Genomic DNA, 11,007 nt, shown 5'->3' with positions numbered 1-11,007 from the left:
AACATCGTTAGTCATGGGTTTATATGCAGCTTGTTTATAACAAGCAGGTAGGGCCTGCCAAGGACAAGACAATTGTGCCTACATTTTTCCAATTGAATTTGGATGGTGGGTGCCCAACTATGACCTGCATTAAATGAAGTATGATGCAGCGATTAAAGGAAGTGGTGGTCCCACTGTATTCGGCACTGCAGACTTCTTCTGGGCTGCTTTTATCTGGTTCTGAGCATCCTGTTTTAATACAAATCTGGGAAAATGACCAGTGACCACTAGAGGGCAAGGCGATGATGAAGGGTCTGCAGTGCACGGACCAATGAAACATTTTGACCTGGAGAATAAATGGCAAGACACATGCTAGTGGCCTCCAAATATTAGTTTGTAAAGATCCAGAAACCAGCTTCATGACCAATGGTAGCTATTTCAGAAAGGTTGTTTTTTCTTTTTAACTCAGTGGAAGCCCAATACACATAGAGAAAACTGCACAGATCTTAAACGTGCCGCTTGAAGAATTTTCTCGAGGTGCGCACACTGAATCACCATCACTCAAATCAAGAAACACAACGTTAATACCCAGAAGTCCTTCTCCAGGAACTCTCCTCCAAAATGGTAATCACCTAATTTCTAATACCAAAAATTAGTTCTGCCTGCTTCTGGGCTTTTCATAAGTGGAACGCCATAGCACATCCGACTTATTTTGCTCATCATCATGTCCATGAGTTTCATTGATGCTGTTTCATGCAACAAAGTTCATTCAGTGTCATTGTGTATAGTGTTTTCCATTCTACTCTGGATGGGCATTTGGGCAGCTTCTGGTTTGGGCTATTATGAACGGTGCTGCTATGAACAATGTCGTATATGGCATTCACCGCATATGTGGATGCATGGGGTCAATACCGAAGAGGGGAATTTCTGGATCACAGGGTACATATATTTTCAGCTTTAGCAAATACTGCCTCATAGTATCCCAAAATGATTTTTAAAATTTATATTCTTAGCGTCAGTGTAGGAGAGTTCCAGTGGCTCATGTTCCCGATACTTGTTGGCCTGTCTTTCTCTGTTTACCCATTTCCCGGAATGTGTAGAGTTATTCGTTGTGGTTTTAATTTCACTTCTTTGGTGAGTAATCACACTGAGCATCTCCCCATCTTCTTATTGCCCATTTTCTTATTCTCTTTTGTGAAGTGTCAGCACAAGACTTTTATCCATTTTTCTACTGAGACATTAAGTGTCTGCCTTTGATCTGCCATGATCTCAGGGTCCTGGGATTGAGTTCCACATCGGGCTCCCTGCTCATCGGGATGACTGCTTCTCCCTCTCCCACTCCCCCTCTTTATGTTCCCTCTCTCACTGTGTCTCTCTTGTCAAATAAATAAAAGCTTCAAAAAAAATTCCTCTTTTAGGGCGATGGGTATTAAGGAGGGCATGTGTGGTGATGGGCAATGTGTGTTATACGCAACTAATGAATTGCTGAACACTACGTCAAAAACTAATGATGCGGGATGCCTGGGTGGCTCAGCAAGTTAAGCCTCTGCCTTTGGCTCAGGTCATGATCTCAGGGTCCTGGGATTGAGCCCTGAATAAGGCTCCCTGCTCGGCAAGGAGCCTGCCCCCACCCCACAGCCTGCATCTCTGCCTACTTGTGATCTCTCTCTGTCAAATAAAATCTTTTTTAAAAAAACTAATGATGTATTATATGTCAGTTGATTGAACATAATAAAAAATAAAAATAAAGTAAAACTCCTGTTTTATTTTTAAGGCTGACTGGCTTCCTAGGGCTGGCCCTCTGTCCTTACGGTGTATGCTCAGTGAGTGATGAAGCTAGTAAGGCTTCTACCTTTTGCTGTGGATTTGTGTGAGGCTTGGGGAACACATTAAAAATTTAGGCCAAATCTGCCCCAGTTTTGACTTTCTGTATGTGCAAGCCCTCACATTTGGCCAAGGATCAGTAGACTGCTAGGACCTGTCCACTGTCCTTTATGAACAAGCATGTAGCTGTCTGTCCACACAGCCTTCCTGAGTACAAAGAATATGTGGAAGCCCATTCAAATACCAAAGCCCATTATGACTGTCATGTTCCCCAGATCTTACTGTAAATTCTGGCTATTCTGCTTGTCCCAATCAGTATCACAACCTCAGGCTAGTTGTGATTGTTGCCCTTCTCTGACCGCCACAGAAACCACTATTATTTTGACAATGCCCTAAGCACGTATTTTGCTGCTCCCAGTCAAGTCGGCCTCCCCTGGGGTGACGTTGCAGGTCCTCACAGCCTGCCTTGCCCGGTGGAACTGTGGTTCCATGTAGCTGAGGGGGATGTGGCAGCAGCTCCTGGCCAGGAGGCCATAGATTCCCACCATTCTCACCAAGGTTTTGTAGATTTTCTTGAATACATGCTTCTCCATCTGTTCCATGCCTTTGGTCAATTTCCAGTGCTGAAATGGCTGTTTTTGACGGTTTCCCATTTTATTATTGCCCTTTGGGGAGGATTTCCAGAGCTCCTTACCCGGAAGTTCCCAAAGTTCCCTCCCTGCCATTTTTAAGGAGGCTCTCTAAAAGAGGCAAGGGGGTATAAGTATCTTATGATCACACAGGGTAGCCATGGTTGAGGGTGGAAGGGGATTGCACAAGGACGGAGATACAGGGAGAGGATCACAGGGACTGTCGTGGACGCTGGCTGCCATGCCATCCTCACCTCTCACCTGGGCTACTATGATCGTTCCTTAACTCAGTCTGTTTTTGTCTCCCCAAAATCTGTTCTCGGCCTTTATCTGCAGCCAGCAACCCTCTTACATCTAATGTCACTCTTCTGCTCAAAATTCTGTAACAACTTTTCATAGCCAAGGAAAAGCTAGTCTTCACCATGGCTCCAAGGCCTTACATCATTTAGCCCTCATTGCCTTTCTGATTAATCTTTTACCACTTTGTTCCTCATGCTACTCTGCACAAATGCTATGCCTCAAACACACTAAACAGACTTCTGCCCCAGGCCCCTTGCACTGGTTCTTTCCTCTGGCAGGGATGTTTCTGCCCAGATAACCATATTGTTGGTTCATTCGAGTACCACCTGCTCAAACTGATCTTCTAGTACTCTTGCCATTTCCTGCTTTATAGTACTTAATACGTTATCTGGTTTCCTCTCCCAGGACATAAGCTCCACAAAAGCAAGGGGTTTGCTCTGTTCTTGCCAAAGTCACATGCAAGGAAAATATTTACGTAATAATTAAATAAGTGGGCTAATGAAAGTGGCTGTTAGGCCCAGCTCTGCCCTGTTGATAGGGTGATTTATGTATAGGAGACAAAGCAATTATGTATATGAGACAAAGGCTAAAGAAAATGGGCATTTGAGTAGGGGGGTGGAGAAACTGTAGCTATTAATAAATGAGCAAGAAAGGGAGGTATGGGGGTAAGTCAGGAAAATAACTATATGTTATGAAATAAATTACTCACATATGTTAAGTCTATGAAGTCTAAAAAAAGGCACGAAATTTAATTTGAAGGAATAACATTATGTAGAATTATAGAAACTCAGAGAAATAAAGGAAGTTTATCCATGAGTTGAAAAGAACAGACAAGTATACTGTAGTTAAAGACATGAAAAGACTGTGAAAAAATATATTAATGTCTATGAAACTACGGTGGGAGCTTATCAGGGCATGCCCTCCGCATGGGATGAATGTTTCGGGGCAGCACTTGATGGAAAGACAGGATCTCCCTGATCTTGTCTTGGCAAATCTTGTTTGCTGCTACCCCTGCTTCAAACTCTCTGCGTTCCTCCTCCTTCTGTGCTTCCCGGGCCTGCCGCTGGTAGGACATTTGCATCTGAAGCTGCTTTCTGTACTCCTGGGCCAAACTGGAGCGCCTGCGGTATTAGAAATGTCAAAGTACAAAATTGTAAAAGCAAGCATTTGGATTCATTTAGAGCATCATCATTAAAATGTAACTTTTGAAGTCAAATTAAAATTCCCATTAAAATCAGGGTGATATAGGAAAAAATAGATGGGAAATTCAATAATGTGTTTATTTACACAATAATAATTAAGATAAACAGAACAAATATTGATTTTAGGGAGGGAATACTTCTGGTCCCCTCACAACATTTCCTGCTATCTAGAGTGAGTCCTTGGCCTCTCTCCAGCCCCCTCCCACTCTTCTCTGAGAAGAAATGACTTCTCTACTGGTCAAACCAGGAACAGACTAGTCTGCAAGTTTTCCACCCTGCTGTCAAAGGGCCACTGGCCTGCGGGAGAGAGCCGGAGCAGGCTGACATTCCTGGGGCCTGGCGGGGTGAGTGTGCCTCATTCTGTTCAGCATGAACTAGACGATTTCCTCCGCACGTAAGCCACATGTTAAACATATAAACCACATTTTAAATTTTATAGTGTGTTGTTTCATTTTGTTTTGTTTTTACTGTGGTAAAAAAAAACACACAACGTAAAATTGACCACTGACGATTTTTAAGTGTCTAGTTCAGTACATCCACGTTGCCGTCCATCAGTTCTCGGGGACGTGCTCATCTTGCAAACTTGAAACACTCCACCCATTAAACAAGAGCTCCCTTTTTCCCCTCCCCCAAGTCTCTGGCAACCACCATTCTATTTGTTGTGTCTATGAATTTGACTACTCTAGGGATCTTGTATAAGTGAAATCATACAGTACTTGTCTTTTTGTGACTGGCTTATTTCACTTAGCATAATGCCCTCAAGGTTCATGCATGAGGAGGCATCTGACAGGATTTTCCTCCATTTTAAGGCTAATATTCCGTTGTACGCGTACAACATTTTTGGTTTATCCATTCATGTGCTAATGGACACCTGGGTTATTTCCACCTCCTGGTTATTGTGAACAGTGCTGCTATGAACGTGGCTGTGTCAATATCTCTTCAACATCTTGCTTTCGATTATTTTGAATATACACCCAGAAGTCGGATTGACGGATGACATGGTAGTTCCAGTTTTAATTTTTTTTTTAAGATTTTATTTATTTGTTTGAGAGAGAGACAGAGAGAGCACAAGCAGGAGGAGAGGCAGAGGGAAAGGGAGAAGCAGACTCCCCACTGAGCAGGGAGCCCCAAAGCGGGGCTCTATCCCACATCTTGGGATCATGACCCAAGCTGAAGGCAGACTCCCAACCAACTGAGCCACCCAGGCTCCCCTATTTTTAATTTTTTGAGGAAACTTCAGAGTGTTCTCCACAGTGGTCAGCCATTTTATAATCTATAAACCGCATTTTATAAATATCAGCTTTTATCAGAAAAGAAGGCATGCACACGCCTCTGTGGCAGAGTCCATTTTCTAAAGATGGTCACAGCAGCATCTCCCTCCCATGCGCTCTCCTGCAATGTGGACCTCTATTCCCCTCATCAAGAGGTGGAGCTTCTGCTCCATCCCTTGAATCTGGATAGCCCTGGTGACTATTTTCATGACCAACAGATTATGACAAGTGATGCTACACCGGTCCTAGGGGCAGCCCTTCACTGGCCTGGCAGCTTCCCCATCCTGTCTATTGGAACTCTCCCTGTCAGAACCAGCCACCACACTGTGAGAAGGCCCAGCACATAGAAAGGCCACATGAAGTTGTTCTGGGGGGCAACACCGGATGAGTCCCCATCTACAGTCAGCATACGCTGCCAGCTATATGAGTAGGTATCTTAGGTGTCCAGGACGGTTGAGCCCTCAGATGAATGTAGCCCTGGCTAACATCTGACCTGAACCAATGAAGGATGGCAAGGAAGAATCACCCAAAGGAGCCCTGTCAACCAGAGAACCATCAGAGATAATCATAACTCACCTAAAGGCACACATCGTGGGGGTTTCTATTATGCACCAATAGGTAGCTATGATACCTTCCACACATACGTTTTCCTTCTCTCAGTTGATTCAGAAGTTGGGCAGGGAAGCCTATTGCTATTTATCAGGTGCCCCTCACATGTCCAACAATAAACTTCAAAAGTGAGAATGAAAGACCTCCAGAGTGGAGGCAATAGCAGGAAATCAGTAGGATAGGCCAGAAATTATTGTTAGTCCCCCCAAACACTAGGCTCACACTAGGCTCAGGTACATAAACCAAACTCTTCTCTAGAATGAAAAGAACTCATGTCTATATACCAAGTATGTGTGTCATGGGACAGGGCCAAGGGACAGGAAAGGGGAGCAGCAATTAGAGGAACCAAGTCACCTTCCTCCACCACACTGGTCATCTGAATTGGGTATCCTGGTCATCGGTGGGAAAGAGGTGCTATGGTCCAAGAAATGCTGCCAGGACGGATCTGCCGATTTCCTCCACCAGAACCTGGTGGTGGCTCTCAGAGGGGCCTTGTCAGAGGAAGGCAGTGGTATTTCCCAAAACACCTAGAACATTTCAGTTTTCCAGCCCAGTGAGGCTACAAAAATTCTCCTGAGGACATTTTGTATGGACTCCCATTTTCAGAAGCCATTTCTGCTACTTCAACTAATCAAGCCACACTGAGTTTCAGGGTTCATTTCGTATGAAAGAATAGTCTTCTTGTTATTTCATTAGGATTTAATGTTGGAGCCCATTTTTTAAAAAATCATTAACTTACTTTATTTTTTAAGGTATTCATTCATTTTAATACCTAATGTCTATAACCAGAATGTACACAATAACAATAAAATTTAATTTTACCAAGATGTTTGGTGTTTATTTTTATATATTTTGTAAAGTGACTGGAGCTTTTAGGACAAATGTAATACTGATGTAAAAAATGTCAGTAATGCATGAGTGATGGCACATTGTCCTCTCCCTTCCCCCTTTTTAGGCAGTAAACAATAATAAAGGAAACAAAACCATACCTTGCAAAATTCTCCTTCTCTTCACGGTTAAGCTCTTTCAGGCCTTCATTTATGCGTTCCTGTTCCATAGCACGTTCTTCCTGTTCTTTTGCCTTTCGTTGTACTTAAGAAAAACAAAAGTAATTTTTGGTAAATGATTTTCTTCAGACAAGGCTTGTTGGCAATCCCTCTGGGCATCAGGGTCATCCTGTCTTTAGAGAGGCAGAGCCTATAATCACTGGACTGTGTCTAAGGTCGATAGGGTAAAAGCAGTCCTCTCCATCAAGGGAAGAAGAGGATTTAGGTTTGAATGTGTGTGATCTACACAGATTTTACTCTCAAGGATTTTTCACTGAAAAATCTATGATCAGCCTTTTTCAAGCCACATTATCACTATTAGAACACTTCTTACCTTTCTCATCTCGAGAACAAAAAGTTCTGTTGTCATTTATGTTAGAAAGAATTTATGACAAAATAATTAGAAAAGGTCTGAGTTTATAATATGTAAGGCATTAATAAATTAAAATTTAAAAACATAAGCATCCAGTAAGGGTGAAAAAATAACAAAGAAACCAGAGTTCACAAAAGAATAAATACAGTCAGCAAAAACACAACTGAAATGTACAACTTTGGCCCCCACATCCATTTATAGGAACTTTTCTTAAATAATCATATATAAGCCAAGAAGAACTATGTACAGAGATAGTAACCTGCAATTCTAAAATAGTAGTAAAAAGATTAAAGACAATCTGTAGGTCCATTAGTTGTGTTTAGATGAAATAAATCATGGTCCATTTTTATAATAGATTTCTAGGCAGCATTACAAATTTTATAATTGAAAAAAAAAAGTGACCTAGAAAAATGTTTATGGTAAGTGGCAAAGGCAGGCTATAAAACAATGCTTTCAACATAAATCCCAATTTGCCAAATACATAGTAAAAACACTAGAAGGAAATAGATGAAGCTGTGAATAGTAGCTATTTCTGGGTGGTAGAATTACGGTTGATTTTGTTCCTTTGTTTAAAAATGGCCCCAAATACTTAAATTTTCCATGTTGTCTCAATATATTTTAAAATATTTATCAGGGGTAAACAGAAATCTTTTAGTTTATAGACTTTTTTTTCTCATTTTCTTACAACTCCACCCAATACAGGCTTATTAATTTTCAACAGCTGTCATAATTCCTGGAGTAGAGAATACATGAGTTTCTCTTGCAAAGACAACTAGAGTGAAGTCTAATAGTACCTGAATGGTAAAGGTGTCTATCTATTGCCTTTCTGGTCCACTGGGCTGGACATGGAGCAGTGGAAATCTGAAGGTGGCAGTTCACCCTCTCAACAAGTATTTCCTTTCATGACCAAGCACGGTTTGGAGCTGAGAGCATACAAAAGTGTACTAAGACAGGGATGTGAGCAAGCCACAGTGAGAGTCCTGGAAAGAGGATTTATTAAGAATGAGGGACAAATTTGAGGAATGAGACATCTGAGCTGGCCTTGAAGGATCTCCAGGATTTCTCAGGATCAAAAGCATCATAAGCAGAGAAAACTACCCAAGTAAAGGTATGGAGGTATGGAAACACCTGTGGAAAGAAAAGAGGGACAGATAAAAGGGAGGAGGGAGGTGTGTGTTGTGCCCTACCTTCTCACTTCCCTTTTATAGTCACTAAGGTGCACAGACCATTCAACGCACATGATTCCTCAGAATCTACTAGGATATGAAACTCTTTGTAAGTTAATACTCCAAGGATTAAATTAGATACGTTCTGCAAGGCAGGGGTCTTGCCTTAATCCTTTTTACATCCCTCATATCATTTTACACATAATACCTACTTATAAATATTTTGGTTACTAATTAAGTTGAATTAAGGCCCAACTATATTATTATTATAATTCATGTCCTTACATTTTTCTTGAACTTGAAGTTTTCTTGTACACATGACCTCATTCACAAGTTGTCTCCTTGCCTCCTTTTCAAGTCTCAGCTCCTTGTCCTTCTCCGCCAACTTCTTTTCCTTCTCTGCCTCTAATATTCTGTCCAGTTCTTTCTCCTGAGCTCTCTCCTCCTCACGCCGCTGTGCCACATACTGAAGATATATCTCCTGTTCTCTTGCCATCTCTTCCTACAAACAGAAGAATTACCTCACGTGGTTAAAATTGTAGGATAAGTTTTAAAACACTCTTTTAGAGCTACAATCCCAATTTTTTAGAACTACATAATGAGACATTTATTGATGAAATATTCTCTCAGGTTTAGTTCAAAATATTCAAGAGTGGTGGTAGGGAATGGGTGGGGCACACACATAATACAGAAAAGCCGTTAGCTGGTGGCTGTTGAAGCTAAGTGAAGGACATATGGGCGTTTATTGTGCTATTCTTTGTACCTGCGCTTTATAATACATTTTTGAATAAGTTACTTCAAACACTTTCCCAAACTGTTTTTCAAAGCAGTGTCTGGATAATTTTCAATTATACAGCTTTATCTTCATTTATTTCCATTTAGATAGGTTATGAAATTGTAATCTGATAAACAAAGTCAGTTATTATTACTATGACAGCACTGCTTCTGACTACAGGATGGTCACTTGATACTTTGATAACAGACATTCTCAGTCTTAGCTATACTCTGGAATCACCTGGGAGCTTTAAAAAGCACCAAGGGCTGAATCTCACCTTGAGAGTCCGTTCTAAGGAACAGTGTTTAAGTTCGCCAAGTGATTTTAATGTGCAGCTAAGACTGTGAACTGGGCTTTGCAATGCTGGTGTCTCTGTTGTTCATGGTATTATACTTGTGCCATTCCATCCGATCTCTGTTCTGACTGCTTTTGAGAATATCATAAATCTGGGGGAGGACTGACAAGGTCTGAACTGTACCCTCAGAATGACTTGCATTCATAGTCTCATCTGTGGGGATAAATTTAACAAAAGAAGTGTAAAACTTATACTCTGAAAACTAAGAAACTGAAAAAATAAGTGGAAAGACATCCTATATTCATGGATCAGAAGACAATACTGGTAAAATGGCAACTGTCTACATTTGGTCTACAGATTCAAAATAATCCCTATCAAAATCCAAAAAGGTTTCTATGCATAAATCCACAAGCAGATTCCAGATTCATATGGAAATGCAAGAGAGCCAGAAAAGCCAAAACAATCTAAAAAGAACAAAGTTGGAAGATTCACATTTCCTGATTTCAAATTTACTGCAGAGCTACAGTGATCAAGGCATATATATATGTGCTACTGGCCTAAGGATGGACACAGATTAATGGAAAAGAATCAAGAGTCCGGAGCTAAGCCCTCACATTCACCATCAACTGATTCTGACAAGTGTACCAAGACAATCCTATAGGGGAAGAACCATCTCTTCACCAATGGTGCTGGGACAACTGGGTATCTACGTGCAAAAGAATGAAGTTGGACCTCTACCTCACAACATACACAAAATTTAACTCAAAATGGATCAAAGGCCTAAATGGGAGAACTAAACCTATAAAACTTTAAGAAGAAAACATAGGACCACCATCTTCTTGACCTTGGGGTAGGAACTGATGTTTAGATATAACACTAAAAGCACAAGCAACAAAACAAAATGTAGATACATTGGACTTTATCAAAATTAAAACTTTTGTACTTCAAGGGATACCATTAATAAAATGAAAAGACAACCCACAGGATGAAAAAAATATATTTACACAGAGTTTATGGGTAAGGGACTTGTATCTAGAACATATAAAGAACTATTACAACTCAGTAATAAAGTCAAATAATCCAATTAAGAATTGGAAAAGGATTGGAATAGATTTCTTGAAATTTCGAAAGGTTCAAATAGATTTCTCCAAAGAAGATATACAGATGGTTGATAGGCACAGAAAAAGAAGCTCAAGATCATTACTCATTAGGGAATGCAAATCAAAACCACAATAACAGATCACTTCAGACACACTTCAGGATGGTTAAAATAAAAGAGACAATAACAAGTGCTAACAAGTGTGTGGAGAAATCAAAACCTGCGACACTGCTAGTGAGAACATAAAATGGTGAAACCACTTTGGAAAACAATTTGGCAAGTACTCAAAAACTTAGGGTTACCTTAGGACTCATTAATTCTACTCCTAGGTATATGCCCAAGAGAAGCAAAAACCTAGGTCCAAACAAAAATTTATATGAGAATATTCACATAGCATTATTTATAATAGCCAAAAAAATGCAAACAAATCAAATATCCA

The 11,007-nt window shown here is 40.6% G+C and overlaps 1 protein-coding gene across 1 annotated transcript in view; it reads right to left on the bottom strand.

Moving 5' to 3' along the window:
- Positions 1-3,455: 3,455 nt before the first annotated feature.
- Positions 3,456-11,007, bottom strand: part of CFAP53 (cilia and flagella associated protein 53) — a 36,955-nt gene continuing 29,403 nt past the window's right edge. Inside the window, exons 6-8 of the mRNA XM_044243012.1 lie at positions 8,685-8,901; positions 6,804-6,906; positions 3,456-3,853 (exon numbers count right to left, since the gene is read on the bottom strand). Of these exons, the coding sequence (XP_044098947.1) occupies positions 3,625-3,853; positions 6,804-6,906; positions 8,685-8,901 (549 nt within the window). The 3' untranslated portion in view covers positions 3,456-3,624. The remainder of the gene's footprint in view (positions 3,854-6,803; positions 6,907-8,684; positions 8,902-11,007) is intronic.

The sequence above is a fragment of the Neovison vison genome, chromosome 3 (assembly GCF_020171115.1).
Source record: "Neovison vison isolate M4711 chromosome 3, ASM_NN_V1, whole genome shotgun sequence".
Lineage (NCBI taxonomy): Eukaryota > Metazoa > Chordata > Mammalia > Carnivora > Mustelidae > Neogale > Neogale vison.
The sequence above is the reverse complement of the archived record's forward strand: the minus strand, read 5'-3'. Positions and strand labels throughout refer to the sequence as shown.